General features: G+C 44.6%; 1 protein-coding gene across 1 annotated transcript in view; it reads left to right on the plus strand.

Moving 5' to 3' along the window:
* Positions 1 to 10085, plus strand: part of MAP7D2 (MAP7 domain containing 2) — an 84706-nt gene extending 74621 nt beyond the window's left edge. The window contains exons 12-17 of the mRNA XM_045203193.2: positions 834 to 938; positions 2172 to 2228; positions 2642 to 2720; positions 3683 to 3869; positions 6553 to 6828; positions 8618 to 10085. Coding sequence (XP_045059128.1) covers positions 834 to 938; positions 2172 to 2228; positions 2642 to 2720; positions 3683 to 3869; positions 6553 to 6802 — 678 coding nt within the window. The 3' untranslated portion in view covers positions 6803 to 6828; positions 8618 to 10085. The remainder of the gene's footprint in view (positions 1 to 833; positions 939 to 2171; positions 2229 to 2641; positions 2721 to 3682; positions 3870 to 6552; positions 6829 to 8617) is intronic.
* Positions 10086 to 19583: the final 9498 nt, after the last annotated feature.

Below are 19583 nucleotides of genomic sequence, written 5' to 3' on the forward strand. Positions count from 1 at the left end.
GGAGGGAGGAAGAGAGGCAGAAAAACATCGATGTGAGAAACATCAGTCAGTTGCTTCTCTCACACCCCCAACTGGTGACTGAACCCACAACCCAGGCATGTGTCCTGACTGGGAATTGAACCAGGGACCTTTCGCCTTGCAGGACGACCTCCAACCAACCAAGCCACACCATTCCGGGCTGCTTGAAGTATTTTCTTAAAGCCACTGAGATGGTTATTAAATATGTGTTCCTTTGGGTAATAAAAGTGAAGTTGATGATGTTTGCTGTATGTTGGTTCGGGTTCCCCCAAAGGGATGAGAATTTGGGTGTCAGTAGTTGATTCAGGAAAAGATCCCAGGAAGCTGGTCGGGGAGTGAGAGGAAAGCCAATGTAAGTGCATTGATGAGTGGGCAACTGGAACTCACTCCTTTTGAGACTAAGAAACTGTGGAACATGCCTTAGAATTGTCCCTCTGAGGGGCGAAGGAACTGGGTTATTTATCTACCAACTTCTGCCTCTCATGTTTGAAGGTCAGCTGTTGGGGAATTAATTTCCTGAAACTCTGGCTACGTTCTACTACTTCATGGCCAGAAACTACCATCCAACACAGACCATGGCCCCAGATGGGAACTGTCTGCACTTGATTTGCACGACGGACCAAGGGTGGATGAATAAGGCCCAGCCATGTCTGCTGTGTCATAGAGCCATCTGTGTAAATCTACATTGAATGTTGGAGCAGCGGCCACTTTGGAGTAGATGATGTGGTTGACGAACATGGGCCAACCCCAGGGAATAACTATAGTGTTTTCTTAGCTTAGTAAACCCTATGCCTTGGTTTACCTGTTTCTATCAGAAGGAAGAAGCAGAAGCAAAGGCCCAGGAGGCAGCTAAACAGATGCGTCTGGACAGAGAACAGATCATGCTGCAGATTGAACAGGAACGACTGGAGAGGAAGAAGGTAAGAGCTAAGAGATTCGGAGCTCTGAGGGTGAGGTGAATCCAGTTCTCTTTTGCAGTTCTTGAGTAGAGTGATCTTAGAATTGTCAAATTAGGCTGGGTTCATTGATACTGCTGTTCAGATCTTTCATACCTTTATTAGTTTTCTGTCATCTTGTTCTATTACTTACTGACAGAGGAGTGTTAGAAGCTCCAACTGTGACTGTGGATTTGTCCATTTCTCCTTCCAGTTCTATCCACTTTTGTTTTATATGTTTTCAAGCTCTGCTGTTGGGTGAATATGTACTTCCAATTACTTCATTTTCCTTTTGAATGGACACCTTTATCATTGGAAATGTCCTTTATCTCTAGTAATACTTATCTTTTTAAAAAAGATTTTATTTATTTATTTTTACAGAGAGGGGAAGAGGTGGAGAAAGAGAGGGAGAGAAACACTGATCAGTTGTCTCTCATATGCCCCCAGTCGGGTACCTGGCCCTCAACCCAGGCATGTGCCCTGACCAGGAATTGAACCACCGACCTTTCAGGTTGTGGGACGATGCCAAATCCACTGAGCCACACCAGGCAGGGCCAGTAATACTTGTCTTAAAGTCCACTTTGTCCGTCTTCTTAGGATTAGAATTTGCACAGTAAATCTTTTTCCGTCCTTTTACTTTGATCCTGTGTATATCTTTATACATGTATGTCTTGTAAACAGCATATAGTCAGGACTTGGTAGACAGTCTTAGCCTTTACATTGAAGTGTTTGATCTATTTACATTTAATGCAGTTATGGGTGAAGTTGGATTTAAGGAGGCAGATTCTATAAAGGTCCAATCTCCTGGTGTCCTAGCTCCAGCCTAGGCTTTGTGTTGCTCTAGGCCTGGGACCCAGGAGACCAATCTGTGGTCTCAACTTGCATGTCAGCCTCACTTTGTCTAGGGTGGTCTTCTTGAATGGCAGGTGGTGATTTATTGATTTTTAGGTAACCTAAGAAGAGGAAGGAGAAAGAGGGGCTATAAACAAAATGTTGATTGCAGATACTTACTAGTTCACTTTTCAAACATTTGACCTTGTTCATAGGGCAACGGTGTACATCTGCAAAACCAATGGAAACCCTTTCTACACTCCTCATCCTCTGCTGATGTGTCTCTTTTATGAGTTTGCTGAGAAACATGAAATTGCATATAGACCCAGCTACTTTTTTGTGGTTTTGGTCATGCATTCCTCTTACCTGATTCTTTTTGGTTTCCAGAGAATAGATGAAATCATGAAGAGAACAAGGAAGAGCGACGTGTCTCCAGAAGTGAAGGTAGGCATTCAGAATACCGTTTTCATAGTTCATGGGCTGAGTGGCAGAGTCCATTCAGTGGCATTGTTGATCTTGGAGAGGAATGGCCAGACAAAATGGACCCTTCCTGCTTTATTCCCGGCTATATTAAGGAGGTTGTAGGTGCCTGAAAAGAGGAGTTTCAGAGATAGGGTTGTAATTATAAATTTCCTCAGAGAAATGGGGGTGGGGATGCAGGAGAGACACAGTAGTCATGAATAAAAAAGAACGGTGCCATATTAATACGGGAAACACAGCTGCCTTGTAATAAGCTCAGAAGACTGAAAGAATTCCATGGAGCAGACAGATGGCCCAGCATGGTTCCAAATAGCCTCTGATGCTTTTCAAAAGCATGTCTTTCTGTGTAAGTCAGTCTTCCCTCTATTTGTTTTTAGAAAGAAGACCTGAAAATGGAGCTTCAGCCTGCTGCGTGTGTGGAAAATAAGACAAAAGCAGTTGTCCCAAACAAAATAGGTGAGTGTAAGATCTGGTTCTTGGGTCCTTCCTTTAAGCAGGGGAGGGCTGGACACACTTCCTGCAGGGGACAAACACCCGTGGGTCCTAGGAATGTGTCTGCTGGAGGGAGCCTGTGCACTTTCCCTTCCCTGGTAGAGTCTCCATCTCCAGCACCGGTCTGCCAGGTCCATGTGGAAAGCGCTGGGTTCCCCCCTTGTTCTAGTAATCCTGGTGCAGGAGCCAGCTGGCTGCTGGCCCATGCTGCTTTCCAGGGAGCTTAACTGCTGGGCAGATTCCGTTAGGAACTGACGGCCCTGGCTGGTGTGGTTCAGTTGCTTGGAGCATCGTCCTGTGCACCAAAAGGTTGGGGGGTTCTGTTCCCAGTCAGGGCACGTACCTAGGTTGTGGGTTCGATCCTCAGTTAAGGTGTGTGTGGCAGGCAACCAATTGTTGTTTCTCTTTCACATCGATGTTTCCATCTCTCTCTCCCTTCCTTCTCTCTAAAATCAAGAAACATATTTTTTAAAAAAGAACTGAGTACTGTTCTATGGCGGTTTCTCCTGCCGTCCACACTCCTGGGTAGTCCAGCTCTCATCTAGCATGTACACTTAAAACTCCTTAGGTTGGAATATTTCACGGCAGCCAAAGTCAGAAAGGGCGTATCCATCTCAGAGTCACTCCTCACATTTCTCCTTTGTCTTGTAGCTCAGGAACCTGCTACCAGAGCCTGGGGACCTGTACAGTATATGACACCAAGTCCCCTGGCTGGGTCATTGGCCTTGCCACACAGACACTGGCAATGCCATTTGTCTCCCCTTCCCCTCTGTCAAAGTGATTACCTGGGATTCTTTTTGCAAGAGATTTTGTACTGTTGGTAAAGCAGAGGATTAAATTAATTGAGTCCATATATATATTTCCTCTGTTGCTCCATTGTTTGACATATTTTATGATTAACAGAATGGCTTTGTGTTCTCAATCAGAAATCAATGGATTGAGCACCTGCCAGGAAGTTAATAGTGTGGAGCGTGCTGCCCCAGAAACTTTCCCTGGAGATGCTTTCTCCAGTGCACTTAAGCCAGTTGGGAGACCTGTTCATCTAGACACCCTTGATGGGAAATCAAACAATCTGGACCACTCAACCGAAGAAGTTCAGTCTATGGATGTCAGGTAACTTGGTTTATTTTGCATTTGAGCCTTATCTCTTCTCCAAATACCTCCCCTGCCTTGTAGTTGATCTTTTCATTTTCTACATATGCAGATCACCTCCGGTAGGTTTGGTTGCCATTCAGGACAGCTCTCAGTGGTACATTAGTGTTTTGGGTTAGGCTCTTTAGAAGCAGAGCCTGGGGTCAGGGGGTCTAGGGCCTGGGATTTTTTTTTTTTTTTGCATGTGTTATTTTCTTTTTATTTATTTATTTTTTAATTTTCATTGTTATTCAATTACAGTTGTATGCCTTTTCTCCCCATCCCTTCACCCCACCCCAGCCAAATCCCCCTCCCTCCCCCACCTCCACCCTCCCTCTTGATTTTGTCCATGGGTCCTTTATAGTAGTTCCTGTAGGGCCTGGGATTTATCGGAGGAAGTTCACAGGGGAAAGTGGAGGGAGGAGGGAACTGGATGGGGCAGGGAAGGTCACTAGTCAAGGATGTAGTCCCAGCGGGTTCTGCAGAAGCCCTGGAGGATGAATATAGATCAGAGACTGGCTTGAATGAGATAAGGGAGATAAGGGAGACAGCCTTCCTGCTGCTGTATCTGTCAGTCATTGCTGTAGGCCACTCAGGGTGGGGGAGGGGGGCGGCGGGATACAGGTATAATGTCTGTGGGCGTGGGACTCCTGTCAGCTGAAGGTAGTTGTCAGAAAAAGGGTGGTGGCTCTGAATCCTTAGTTGCCAGCTCTCTGCAGCTGAGGGATGGGTGCATCTGCAGGTGAAGGGGCACCAATGGGGCCCACTGCGTCTCATGTCTCAGGTTTAAGTAAATCTGTCATTGCAGACTTGAGAAAGGAACTAATTTGCTTTCAGATTCTAAAAACTGAAAGAATTCTTAAACTGGTATGTTTGTGGATGGCACCACGTGGCAAGCTAATCTCAGACGGAAGGGGAAGGAGAACTCAGCTGGCGTGGGCTTGGGGCAGAGGCACCAGAACAGAGAGCCCCTGGCAGGGTTGTTGGCATAGGGGGCGGCTCTACGAGTTGGGAGTGTTGGACGGTGTCATGTCAAAGCTCTCCCAGAGCTTACCCTCCTGTCCTTGGCTGTGAATTGTCAGCTTAGTTGAGGGGGTGGGGGCATGGGGCGGAGGGTCTTTCCTAGGGCACACTGACAGTAAATATCCCGACTCGTACACCCTGACCTTGAGCTGGATGTGTGAAAACCCAGGGACCAGCAGCCCGTCACCAGAAGAGCAAGTCCTGTGCAAACTGATAGCAGAGCCTCCTCAGCCCTTGCTGCCATCTCCCCTGCCACCACCGGCCACCATTGGCCACCACCAGCCACCATCATGGCAAGCTACTCCTAACTGACACCACTCTGCCCCCAGGGGGAAACAGCTGAGGCATCTTAAAGGTTAACACAATATTCCCACCCCCCACCCCCATGCTGAGCCAGCTTATTCTTTATCTCTCTGGGTGGGGGAAGGGCGCAAGACAAGGTACCGGCCAGGGATCAAGAGAGTGAAAGGGCTTTGTGCGTGCACTGAGTTCTCCCGGTGGCCACCTCTGCCTTTGGAGAGGGGTGGTTCCGGGAGGTTGCACCCAAGCTTGTGGCATTCTCTCCTCCCCAAGCTCTGACCAGTTGTTTAAACCCAGGGAATGGAGGGGTGGGGTCTGCTAATGAGGCAGTTTGCCCAGACGCCAGAAGTGGTATTAGGTCAGCTGCTGCTCAGTGTAAGGGAGACGGATCATCTGAGCTTCTGCAGTTCACTAGGTTTTTCCAGATTCTTCTCTGAAGATCTTATCAAGGACAAAAAGAACAGATCAACCTGGCAGCAGCCTTACTCTGGCTGTTAAGAGAGACTCCAGATGACAGGCCCTCAAATGGCAACTCACCACCCATCTGAGCTAGGCCAGTGGTTGCAGCGGGCAGCCTTCTATCTTTAGGGCGAGGAGAGAGAGCAAGCCAGGCCCTCTGGGCAGGAGCTGGACAAGTCAGGGGCGAGGACTGGAAGCTTCCCTTTAGAGAGGAAGCAGTGGGAAAGGTTCCCTCTGCAGGTGACCAAATGAATGGTGGGGTCATTGACAATGTCCCCAACCTCAGTTTGAGCACTTAACATTACACCAGCAGGCCTGGCACCAACACTTCCCCAGCATGAGCGCATCCCGCTCACAGGAGCCCTGGTAGGGAGAAATGACTTCCTCCCATTTTACAGCGGAGGAACCTGAGGCCGGGAAAGGAAAAATAGCTCGCTCAGGGCCGCACTGCTAGAGAGGGGCAGCACCCCTCCCCGCCAACCCCGGTGCTGATTAGCGCCCTTCCTCAGCTGGCTTTTAACTTCCAGCATTTGCCTGCTGTCTGGGTTTCCCATTTCAAAGGTTTGGAAAGTTCTTGGCCTCTCTGCAGTAGAGGGCTGGTGCCTGCAGTTCTTATTTTCTTCCTTCCTATGGACAGTGTGAGCCCGCCCTTACCTTGCTCTCATCCATGGAGGCCTTATGTCTGTCAGCGTCTCAGATTTGAACTAACATGTATTTTTTACAATGTGTTACACACAAGTTCTGGCTCGAAAGCCATCTTCTCTAGAAAGGAAAAGTAGTGTAACAAAATATTAGAATTAATAGTTCTATCTGTCTATCTGTCTCTCTCTCCCTCTCCTCCTCCCTCTCCTCTCCTCTCTCTACCTTGCCTCCCCCCGCCAAGTCCTGTTTCAAAAGAAGAGCTTATCTCCATCCCAGAATTTTCACCAGTGAGTGAAATGATTCCTGGGGTATCTCTGGACCAAAACGGAACTGGTAATGCCCGAGCTCTTCAAGATCTCTTAGATTTCACCGGCCCCCCCATGTTCCCCAAGAGATCCAGTGAAAATCTCAGCCTGGATGACTGTAACAAAAACCTGATCGAAGGATTTAACAGTCCCAGCCAAGAAAATACTCTGAACACCTTCTGTTGACAAATACAGCAGCTCTGTAATGAAAGGTACAGTCTTTTGATGATAGTCTAAATCCGTAACTCTCCAGCTGGGTCGTGAAGGTAGGATAAACATCATTCAGCCTCCTGGATGGTCAGTTTTATTTGAAAAATGCAAACAGGAATATGAATATATGGCATATACCACAATGCACACAAGAACTGAAATGGATTTCAAGTAAATCCTTTGCACGGGAGCCTTCAGCACCACACCCACCACACCCAGCCCTGCTGTGTAGGGGGTGTATATTGAGAAGTGCTGCCTAAAACTTTGACCTACCTCCTGTCTAGACTAGCAGCTTACTTAGAAGCAAAGAGAGAATACTATAGCGATACGGGGCGGTGTTAATGAAATGAACTTCTCCCCTATTTTTACCCAGCAACCCAGCAACGTTGCAGATTCTATCCAGAATCATTTGTATATGTTCCATGAGTGTTGAGCCAAATGATTTCCTGTTCTATTGACCCATTCTGGAGTCTTCCAAAGCAAATATTTGTTCTTGGAAGAATCATACCTGAGGGAGTGGGGCATGGAGACAGCTGAAGTTTGTGGCCTGAAGCTTTTGTTCTCCATGATTTTTTCTTGCCAGAGTCCTTCTAAAAGCTCTTTTCATTTGAGGAAGTTATATCTATGGGTTCTGAACACTCTGCATTTGTGTGGATTTGGTTATACACACCTCACATTAGATGGACTTCAGTTTGGGGCTTATTTGTTTTTCAGTGATGAAAACACAATTAGAATTTAGCACCACTATTTTATAGTTTCATAATGCCAAATTCCTGCCACTTTACACTCTTTTTAGACATTTTTATAGTCTCAGCCTTCTCTCAGCCACTTTGTTTTTGATGCTGCTCCACTTCTATAGCAGAACTTCACTGCCTGATATGATTTAGTCCAATGTTTAGTCCAACCTGTCTCTTTCTCAAACGAGGAGACAGGTTGGGGAGACTGCATGGCCGAGGTCGCGGAGTTCCATAGACTTATATTTCTGCCTGACCGCAGCTGTCGGCTGTAGACAGCGCATTTTAGTGTTCTTGGCTCTTGGCTCTCAGGAAAGCTCCTTCCACACGCACGAGGGCATGCGTGACAGGTCATTTTAGAATACCCCTGGTTTGGAAGAGCAGATGCCTTCTTGGACACTTCAAAAACAGAAGCCATCCACCTGAGCATTCTATTGAGCATTCATACAGACAGCTCAAGATTTAGTAAAAGCTTTCTTTTGTTGTTGGCATACCTTGAACCCTTCAGTTCACTGACCTCCCTGTCCAGTAAGGACAAAAAATTCCACAAACCTTTGGCTTCTTGAATCTATTTCCTACATCTCTAAAAGAAGTGCAAAATCCCTGTCCTAAAAGGAAAAATATATATCTTGACTAAATAATTGCCTTCATACTGCTTGTATATTTTCATTTGTCTTATACTCCAGTTCTCAAATTCTTCTCAACTGGAAGTGGTACCACCCCTGCAGGGGGTGGGGGGAGGGTGTTTGGAAATGTGTCGAGGGTTTTTGTTGTCACAGTGGCTCAGTGGTAGCACTGGCATTCGCGAAGCAAAGCTTGCAAGTTTTAGGACAGTTCACTCAAAAAAACCCTTGCCCCCCCTCAAAGAATAGTCCTGCATAAAAAATGCTGTAGCACTTCTGTGGAGAGATACTGTGTTAGCCAAAGAAAATGAAATCATCAAGAAGGCAGAAAGTTTCATAGTGTGCGAGCGTTTTAGTATAAGGGAATAGATGCTACAAATTGCCACTCAGTCTCTTCGTTGGTCTCACCAGGGTTTGTTTGTGAATTGACACAGGTGGTGTTTCGAGAAGCCCTGAAGCTGCTGGTAGTCAAATTTGAGCTGCTGGCCCTTGGAAGAAACTTCTGTCGTCTTTAACCACTGGATTCCAAATTCCTAGATCGAATTGTAACTGTATTCCTAGTTAAGTCTGTCAAACACTGGCCACTCTTGGTAGAAACCTTGCAAAGTTTTAGTGACGTTCCATGTCGTGGTTCTATGTATGAGCTTTGGCTGCTGATGAAGTGCTTCCTATACTACTTACTCTGTTATCATAGTGATCACCCGCAATTGAGTCATTCCAGCTGGGAAATTCACCTTGTAACCATTCTTATTCCCAAAGTTGGAGCACAAAAACATTTAGATGTCATTCCCTGTAAATATTCTAGACGTTTACCCAGACTCTACTTAAATATATACTGAACCTGGGCTGCATATCTCCCTGTCTGTGTTTGGGAGAAGAAATTCCAGAGGGTTTCCCCGCCTTTCTGTGGTTTCTTTGTTGGAAGTTACTATCAAGAAAGTGTTCTTTTATTATTAAGCTTAGTCACCTGCAAAATGTGCTGTGCCACATTAGTCCTTGGGGAGCTTAACAGAATAAGTCTGGTTGAGTAACAAAGCCATTAAACAGTGTGGCGTGATTTCCGTTTTCTTATGCATATCCCTATAGACATGAACAGCTGAATCTAGAAAGGACATTTGCATATTGCACCTTAAAATCTCTGAGCTCTAGTCACTCCAAACCATCGAGTGGCTTTTGGACCAAATGAATCGTGTGTCTCATGCACTGGTTGTTGGTTTTCATGTTGTTAATATTGGGGCTTTTGTTTGTTTGCTCCTGTGTTTGCTCAACTCTAATAAAAACAGGCACAGATGAAAATGACAGTGCTCTGAAATAAGGGGGCCCTGAACGGGACTCACTGTGTCACTGTAATGGACTTGAACGTAAAACATCTGAACAGAGGACAGATGACACTAGAATATATACTCCTTGCATTTTATGCCATAAAATGTGTTTTCTTAATTTCGTTTCTTGTGGTGAAATGTGACTTTCTGATTTAAAATGACCTTCCCTTCTTTGAAACTCTTGTTTGACTTGTACAATAAGAGTTTGGAAAGATCCATAATTCTCACTGAGGCTTGCAACCAGGAAGTGTAGTGTCAATAGTAATCTTGTTTATGTGCTTTCAAAACCAGCTATAGTTTAAGACTTTATTAGTTACGGAAACCATGTATGTTTGTGTATGTATATATACTAAATAAAATATATGCCTCCAGGAATGCAGTGCCATTGATCTTGATGACTGCCGGGGAAGATCCCTTTTATGACAAGCACATAGAAAATCAGCATGGTCTGGCTTTCAAGAAATGCCTCGCCATCTTCTTGCAGCTTTATTTTGCTAAAGGTCTGCTTTGTCGTGATCTGTCGTACCTCTCAGCATCATTGTGACTTGGTGATGCCTCATCTGCATGATGCGTGCATTGTCTTTACCGTGAAATACATTGTCGCTGAAGAGTTTGATGGCGTGCTGGTGTTCTGTTTGTTTCTGTAGGCTCAGTGAAGAAATCTACTGAAACCAAACCAGAATTTTTCAAACCCCTGTGGAAAACAAACCCCAAAATCTTGAGTGGCTGTCCTTTCCCTGTCAAACTCGTTAAAATTCTTCTGTTGTCACTTGCAAGTGAAGCCAACTGTGGAAATAAGCTTAAGAGATGAGCTGCCCTAGGACATGGTGAACTTCCAAGTACAGTAAAGACCATGGATAGGAGGGATTTTTAGCTACTTAAGATGCAGTTAACATTAGTGTAACCTATGAAAACATTCCCATAGCAATCTGGCGTTTAAACGAAATTATAATGAAATGGTGACCCTCATTTTCCAGTAAGCTAAATCCCAGAGCAGCTTGTCTGTATCTAATCCATGGCTTGCCTACAGCCTGGGAGACAGTACCAGCCAGGACCAGGAGTGGGGGACGCAGGACTAGAGTGGAGATGTTGGAAACGCTCATGGTGACTTCTGGGTGGCAGTCTCCAAAGCTGGGGCACAGTGAGCGCAGCCCTCGCTAGCTCTGCCGACAAAGGCTTTGGCAAGGGCACGAGAGTGGATGAACTCTTTTCCATATGCTGGCCTTCGACAGTGGCATTACAAGTAGCTTCTGTCATCATGAGCCCTGGCCAGAGGATCACAGTAGAGGCCAGTCATTCCTAAGAGCAATTTCAATTTTGTGAACATTCTAAATTTTTCTTAGTATGTACAGGTTTTCTTAGCAAAGGCTTTGGTAAACTAAATTTAGAAAGCAAATGTAAAGAACTAATTTGTTTCTAGAGGTATACCCACCGCCTTGGGGCACAATACAGGGTGACCTCTATCCCCACTCTTCAGCATCCTTCAGGAAGCATAATTATGCAATAAAATGGAGTGAGGACTGTTAGAAGCATTAGAAAAGAGAAGCCTTTATAGATAGGCTCTTTTGGGGGAAGCCAGCAGAAACAACTGAAAAATTCTTAGAATAATTTAACAGGGGAGTCACCTACTAAATAAAGAAAAATTAACAGTTTTCTTATAGATTAATAGCAAACAAGAAGTAGATCCCTATGAAACCTGTGTAATTTCTGGAAGTAACAAGCTTTGTCTAAAACTTGACTGCGGTCATTATTAGCATAGACGTAACTGGAAATACAAGCCATGTCCCCAAATGGGAAAACCTGTGCTTGTGAAGAAGACTAATAGTAGGTGGCCCTCACATTTGTGCAGTATTTGTAAACTAAATGAAGTTCCAACCAATGGGATTTCTTTTTGACAACTTGGAAATATAATTTTGCAGTTCATGTAAGAAAATAAACACTCTTTCCGGCGTCTTGGAGCCCGGGGAGGCTGCTGGGAACAGGACTATTCTAAGGACAAATGTGTCTCGAAGGCAGTGGTCCGAGGCCATTTTTGTCGGCTCTAAGCAGAGTCTCTGGAATCAGAGGGAGCACACAGCTCTTCTTAAAATTGAAGGTGTTCATGCTCGAGATGAAACTGAATTCCGTCTAGGCAAGAGATGTGCTTATGTGTTCAAAGCAAAGAAGAACACAGTGACTCCTGGTGGCAGACCGAACCAAACCAGAGCAATCTGGGGGAAAGGTAACTCATGCTCGTGGAAACACCAGCATGGTTTGTGCTGAATTCCAAAGCAACCTTCCTGCTAAGGCCATTGGACACAGAATCCGTGTAATGCTGTGCCCCTCCAGGATTTAAACTTATTGAAAAGTAAATAAAATTTCAAAAAGAAAGACAGCTAAGAGACTTACATGTTTTTAAAAGGGAGTTGTTTTTTTAATCCTCACTTGAGGATATGTTTATTGATTTGAAAGAGAGAGAGAGAGAAACATCGATGTGAGAAACATCTATTGTTACCTCCCATACACACCCCAACCAGGGATCAAACCCGCAACTTAGGTATGTGCCCTGACTGGCAATTGAACTCGCAACCTTTTGCTGTACAGGATGATGCTCCAACCAACTGAGCCAACTGGCCAGGGCAAAAGGGAGTTTTAAAAAGAGAATTTCCCCCATCAAATAGTAAAATGCATGATTAAACTTCCAAAACAAAAACAGTGTAGTCTGATAGAGAAACATAATTTGGAATAGAAATAGAGATCAGTGCCATATCCAAGAGTTGTAAGAATTTAAGCATGATGGGGCAGGGTTGGAACATTTGTTCCTGTAAAGAAAGGACATGAGGTTTATGGTCTCCGGAGGGAATAAGTTTAGCATCTCTGGTGGGGTGGGCTAAGGGCTCAGCAGTCAGTGAGGAAACGATAAAGACAGGAGTGTAATCCAAGGTGTGGGTACAAATTATGGTTCAAGGTTTAAGTCAGGGAAAATTTTAGATACAAGGCTTGGTACCAGCCTTTAAAGATCCTAAAGTGATGCCCCCTCTCCCCAGGATGTGCCGTGACCTCAGGAGGTGAGAAACAGTGACTTCTACTCGCCGTGGTTTAAGCTTCTCCAGGAGTAGACCTTGACAGTCAGCACGTCCGGGGTTCCTGCTGTACGTGAGATGGTCCTAAGACTTCTCCAGGCTGTGAGGTAGGTAGAAGAGGGTTATGTACGTAAGGACACACAGCTGAAACTTGGCAGAGCTGGGGTTGACTCTAGGGCCCCAGCTTTGGAACCCCTGGGAGAGCTGACAGGCTCTTCTGCCCCTAAGAGCAGAGGAGTGTTTTGCTAGAGCCGGTGCTTATAGCCAAGAAGGGATCAAACCCCCATGGGGAGTCCTAGTTGTAAGTGTGCTTTTATTTTTAAAAAAGATGGAGGTATCATTCACATACCATAAAATTACCCCTTTTAACGTACACCTCTCCACCTTTGATTTATTCACAAAATAGTGCAACCATCACCACCATTTAATTCTGGAACATTTTCATCTGGTTTGGTTTTGCAAGCATTTCTTATTTATTCATCTCCTCAAACCAGCACAGCTTGGCTTTATCATTAGTTCAGGTTCCCTTTGTACCCAGAAGCAAGAACATGGGGTTTGAAAATAGTATTGCCTGAACCAGTCACATCTCCTTCTCCCCCTCCCAATGGTTCAAACTAGGGGTATGTGTATATAACCTAATTCATGTGGGCTGCTTTGTGCTGTTTCACATTCTCTGTGCATAAATATTGCATTAAATGTCAAACACGGGCTCACTTATCAGATACACAGCATGGGACTTCTAGGTTGATGCGAGACATAGAGTGGCTGAAACGTTTAAAACACTTTGAAAATCCTGAACCTTTGGAGTCGTGCTTTTAACTGATACCATAAGATCAGGAGGGCGAGGGCTGGCTCTACTTGTCCTCGAGTTTCCGAGACAGATGGCCCATGTTGACCAGGAGGGAGAGAGCATTTCAGTGCTGCCTGTTTTGTTTCTTTCTCCTAAGGTCTAGGCCAGGGTCCAAGACAATGGGCACTGTATGCACTGTGGAAAGAAATCACTCCTTCCACAGCCCAGAGCTGGAGGGGAACCTTACAAAAGGCACAGGGATTTGATCGGCTCCAGGTGTTGCTCCAGGAGAGTTCACTCCCTACCTCTCCCTTTAGCTCTGCAGTAAAGAAGTGAGAAGCTTCTGTAGGGCAGTTACGAAATGCCAATGTTTAATGCTCCCATTGGCACGGGGATGGTTGGCATTAGGGGAAGCATCTAAAGCGGCCAGCCTTCTGCACATCCAAGAAAGTATGAAGGCAGCCTTTCCCTATCTTACCAAAAGGAAATGCAAACTGCAACGAATAGAGTCCCAAGGAATTGACCTTTTACATAAAGTCACTTCTTTCAGATTAGAGCCAACAGCTCTCTGGTGCCTGTCCTTCTCTTTTAATTACATTTTCCTAGCAGTGTGTGGGCTCATCTTTTTATATATAGATACAAAATATATACATATATATATAAATATATATATATTTTTTTAATCCTCACCTGAGGACATTTTCTCATTGCTTTTAGAAAAAGAGGAAGGGAGAGAGAAACATTGATGCAAGAGAGCAGCATCAATTGGCTGCCTCCTGTATGCATCCCAACCAGGAATCATTCATGCCAGGACCAAGGATCAAACCCGCAGCCCAAATGTGCCCTGACCTGGAATTGAACCCACAACCCTTCAGCCACAGGATATGCTCTTACCAACTGAGCCACACCGTCCAGGACTGGGCTCATCTTTGAAACAACCAGAAATTTGTCAACAAAAAAGTGAGAGCTAGGAAGGGGCTAGGTCATCCACAGTAGACATGCCAAGAGTTTATTGGATCAGTGCAGTCCCCATGGTGCCACTCAAAGGCGGTTCTAGAACAAAAGCTGAATCTTATTGGTACCACTAAGAGGAAAAGATAAATTCCATTTCCTTAGTGGACCTGGCCTTCTGAAGTGTTGTTCTCAGGGGGCACCCTGTGCAGGGACAGCCCCAATAAGCTGGTATGTGATGTTCAGTATTCACCAATGGTAAGAAATTACCCAGAATGTGGAAATAGTCAAAAAATGACTATACACTCTGTCAAAGCCCTGCCAGATTATGGCCTCAATGAGGCAGCCCAACGGGCTGCTGGGTCTCAGGGATGTGACTTCCTGTGACTGACCATGTGCTATTGACTAGGACCCAGTCTCTGGAGTTACTCACTTTAGCTAGAAAGTTGCAGATGACTTTGTCCTGTAGAAAAGCTGACTCCAAAGGTTATGTGTGTTTGTCCCTGTAGGACACTAAACAATTTTGTATCTAACTTTGCAGCATTCCCCCCCCCCCGCCGCCCCAACACTAAATGTGTGTATGTTGCTGTGTGTATAACATCTGCGTGTTTGTGTGTTGCTGTGTGTAGACCTACATCAGCATGTACATAACTGTCAGCTCCCATAGCCTCCCTTCATCCAGCTTTGTCATCCTGCTCCTTAATGAGTTAAGCACATTTTTGACACATATATTTAGATCACTCTATATTTATATCACAATTATGCTTTGAACCTTTGGGGAGTTATACTTTGACAATGAGGAAGCTTTAAATCCTCTGTAGGCTTTGGGAAATTTTAAACAGTGGCTATAATGGCGTTAAAGCTTCAGATTAAATGCTAGTATAGTGAATGTCGTAGGTGCCACCCAGATGGACCTCCCCTTTAGGACTGAGGTATTTGTCCTTCCAGATGCTGCAGGTAGTTTCTGAGTCTTGTTGATAAGTGTTCCCCTCTGAGAACTGCCCCTGACTGAAGGAGGCTGCCTCATCAAGGTCAGACGCCCTCACTTAGGCAGCCTGTATCCAGTGACTGGATAACTGGGCACTTTGCCTCAAGGTGGGGCAAATCGGAAGGGCTGTCCCAACTTCAGAGCTCCCTGTGGGTTCACCTGAGGGCTTTGTTGAGACTGCAGTGCAGCCCAAGTTTTCCCTCCTGCTTCTTCCACTCCCCGGCACTCCCCATGTACTTCCTACATGCTAATTGGTCTCTGAGGCTGTTCCTGGAGAACCTGACCTGAGCCAGCTAGGCACTGTGCTAAAGGCTTCATGTGTTCTCTCTCTTAACCTTAAGAACAACTTTCAGAGAGGTGCTGTTGTTGCCCTGCTCACTTTACCATGAGGACCAAGATAGGTGAAGTCCCTTGTACAAGGTCACGTATAGCCAGGAACTGCACAGCTGGGCTCCAAGCCTAAGATTTCCTTTGGGGTCTGTGCTTGCCCTGGCCCACCACACCTCCAAGTTCCTGCCTGGGGAAATCATACATACCCAACCCCTGGAGGCTCTTGGCCAGTCTACACTCTTGGCTATATTTTGCAAGTTTCCCAATTGATGTCAACCAACTTCCCTCACGAGAAGTTGTTCCTGACTTTGCAAATCCCCGGGAATCTTCTGCAGAGGGCATTTGATCTATCCTTCTATTGCTCAGTCCAGCAGAATACTTGCACCCTCTGTCTGGAAGCACAGAAAGTTGGTGTTAGATTTTTTTGGTCACCCAGGAGGAAGGGCTCATTTATTAAGCAACTATGTATGAATACCTACTCCCGCGTGCCAAGCATTTTGCTAAGGATGGATGCAGCAGAGAATGAGGCTAGATGTTGTTCCCACCTTCCTGGAGCCCACAGTGTAGCAGGGAAGACAGACAGTAGACAAATAATTTATGGAGTTACTATTTGCAGTTGGGATGGGTAAGGAGGTCAGGTCTTCTGTTACGTGTTTTTGTGTTATTACAGTTTGTGATGAGATATTTCTTTGTTTGGTTCTTTGATTAATATCTGTCTCCTCCACTGTAAGCCTCCTCCTGATAGGGCTGCCGTATTCCTACCACCAACACAAGTATTCAGTAAATATTTGTGAGTGAAGAAGCACAGTTGCTACTGAGGAAATCTGTGGATTAAAATCCATGGCCTCTGATCTGTATATCTTTCTCCCAGACCCACATTCTGTCACGAGGTGACAGTCTCAAGGATCCTGGTTTTCGTGTTTGCTTTTGGATCCCTAGCACCTAGAACAGCCTGTCACAAAGGAGCCCCACAATAAATCAATGTTGATTAATTTTTAAAAAAAAAATGGAGAATATTTATACCAGTTTGAATGTTTCCACCACACACAGCAGAAAGTGGCTTCATAGTAAGGGTATTTATTAATCACACATAATATATAACAAGCTTCAAAGGTACCTCAGTAACATCAGGATTCTGGAGCAGCACTTCTTTGAATCTCTTGGCCTCCTAAGAAGGTTGCTGTGGCACCAGCATCCCATCCGTACTCCACTGTGGTCAAAGGTGTTCAGAAGTTAGTGGCAGGCTGCATCTTGAACTGCTTCCTCCGTCCACCAGGGAGGAGGAAACTCCCAGAAGCTCTCAGCAGGTTTCTGCTTCTCATTGGCCAGTACTAGGTCTTATACTGACCCTTATGCTGAGCTAATCACTTGCCAAAGGAAGGTGATGATTACATGTATTAGTTAAGGCAATGCTAGCTTCTCTAACAACACCTCAAGATGCAGAATGTCTCAAATACAATATAAGTTTTTTTCTCCCTCATGTGAAGTCCAAAACAGATGTGCCTTATTACAGTTCTCCTCTGAATGGTAATTCAGGGACCAGGCTTCTTCCATCTTTTAGCTCCCTCATCTGACAGTCTTACCATGGTCTTCTGCATCAAGCCGACAGAATAGGGAAAGGGTTATGAAAGAGACACTGCTTCCACTTTGGCTTCTAAGGGACTCACACCATTTCTGCTCACATTTCATTGGCAAGGACTAGTCACATGACCCCCCCTTAGATGCAAGGGATACTGAGATGTGTAGTCCCTGGCTGGTTTACTTCTTACCGAAGGTACTGCTATATTATGCAAGGGAGAGCACAAGTAATTTGGCGGATAGTTAGTTGTCTCTGCCATACCGTGATTGACTTAGACCAGAGCTGTCTAATGGGAATACAAAGTGAGCCACACATGTCACTCTCAATGTTCAAGTAGGGGACTCGTATACATCACGTTTCACTATCAGTATTAAGAAATACAACTGAAATCAGGTCGTTAAGGAAAGAGAAAACACCTGATTCTGACAATTCTGGATTACAAGGACTAAAGTAGATGCTGAAGACATGGCCAACACAATAATAATCATTGATATAAGAACTATGGCAAAAATCTGGGTCAACAGGTTTGTTAAGGGATGAGAAAGCTATTTGTCCTACTCCTCCCTAATTATCTCATTCTCTCATCAATCAGCATTTTAAAAAGAAAGCTATACAGAAGGACAGCTGGAGATACATGTCAGAGCAGGTTTCCCCAGAAGCAGTGTCCTTCCAAAAAATGACAGTAACACTGGGCACTTGGCCTAACTTGCTATCAAAGTCTGATTCCCTCTTTTTTTTTTAATTTGACTTTTTTTTTTCCTGGTTTAACAATTACTAGTTTTAGAACTACTCTGAATTATTTTTTAGATTTTATTTATTTTTAGAGAGGGGAAGGAGAGGGAGAGAAACATCAATGTGTGATTGTCTCTCACATGCCTCCTCCAGGGGACCTGGCTTGTAACCCAGGCATGTGCCCTGACTGGGAATTGAACCAGCAACCCCTTCGTTCATAGTCCGGCACTCAGTCCACTGAGCCACAGCAGCCAGGGCTAAACTACTCTGCATTTCATCAAGCCTCTATGTCTATTCTGTGGTTTGCAGGAATACAAACCATACATAGTGAAGAGGTTGTCAAACTTGAGTGAGCTTCAGGATCCCCTAGAGGGTTTGTTGAACCTATGCTGGGCCCCACCGCCAGAGTCCCTGATTCAACTTTAAAGCAGAAGCTTTAAGACATAGCACATGATCCCACTCCTGATCCTTTTCTTCTTTTTTTAAAGTATATTTTATTCATTACACTATTACAGTTGTCCCAATTTTCTCCTTTTGCCCCCTTCCACCTGGTATCCCCTTCCCTCCAGCAATCCCCCCCTTAGTTCACATCCATGAGTTGTGTGTGTATGAGGAGATATTCTTGACATCCCCCTGTCTATTTTGTACCTACCAGTTATGCTTCTTATTCCCTGTACCTTTTCCGTATTCTCCTCCCTCCTCCTCCCCGCTGATAACCCTTCAAGTGATCTCCATGTCTATGTTTCTGTTCCTGTTCTGCTTATTTGCTTAGTTTTTTTTATTTTAGATTCAGTTGTTGATAGCTGTGAGTTTGTTGCCTTCCTAACATTCATAGTTTTGATCCTTTTCTTTTTCTTAAATAAGTCCCTTTAACATTTCATGTAATAATGGCTTGGTGATGATGAACTCCTTTAGCTTTACGTTGTCAGGGAAGCACTTTATCTGCCCTCCCATTCTAAATGATAGGTTTGCTGGATAGAGTAATCTAGGCTGTAGGTTCTTGCTTTTCATCACTTTTAATACTTCTTGCCAGTCCCTTCCTACCTGCAAAGTTTCTTTTGAGAAATCAGCTGATAGACTTATGGAAACTACTTTTTAGGTAATTCTCCGCTTTCCTCTTGCTGCTTTTAAAATTCTCTCTTTATTTTTAACCTTTGGCATTTTAATTATGATGCGTCTTGGTGTGGTCCTCTTTGGGTCCAACCTGTTTGGGACTCTCTGTGCTTCCTGGACTTATATGTCTATTTTCTTCACCAAATTAGCAAAGTTTTCTTTCACTGTTTTTTCAAATAAGTTTTCAATTTCTTGCTCTTCCTCTTCTCCTTCTGGCATCCCTATGATTCAGATGTTGGTACATTTGGAGATGTCCCAGAGTCTTACACGATCCTCTTTTTTAAAAATTCTTGTTTCCTATTCCTGTTGTGGTTGAATGTTTATTTATTCCTTATGTTCCAAATCGTTGCTTTGAATACTGGCTTCCTCCCCTTCACTGTTGGTTCCCTGTAGATTTTTATTTCACTTAGCATAACCTTCATTTCTTCCCTTATGTGGTTGCCATATTCAGTGAGCTCTTTGAGCATCCTGATCACCAGTGTTTTGAAGTCTGCATCTGATGGATTACTTATCTCCCTTTTGTTTAGTTCTCT

This window comes from Desmodus rotundus, chromosome X, assembly GCF_022682495.2.
Source record: "Desmodus rotundus isolate HL8 chromosome X, HLdesRot8A.1, whole genome shotgun sequence".
Lineage (NCBI taxonomy): Eukaryota > Metazoa > Chordata > Mammalia > Chiroptera > Phyllostomidae > Desmodus > Desmodus rotundus.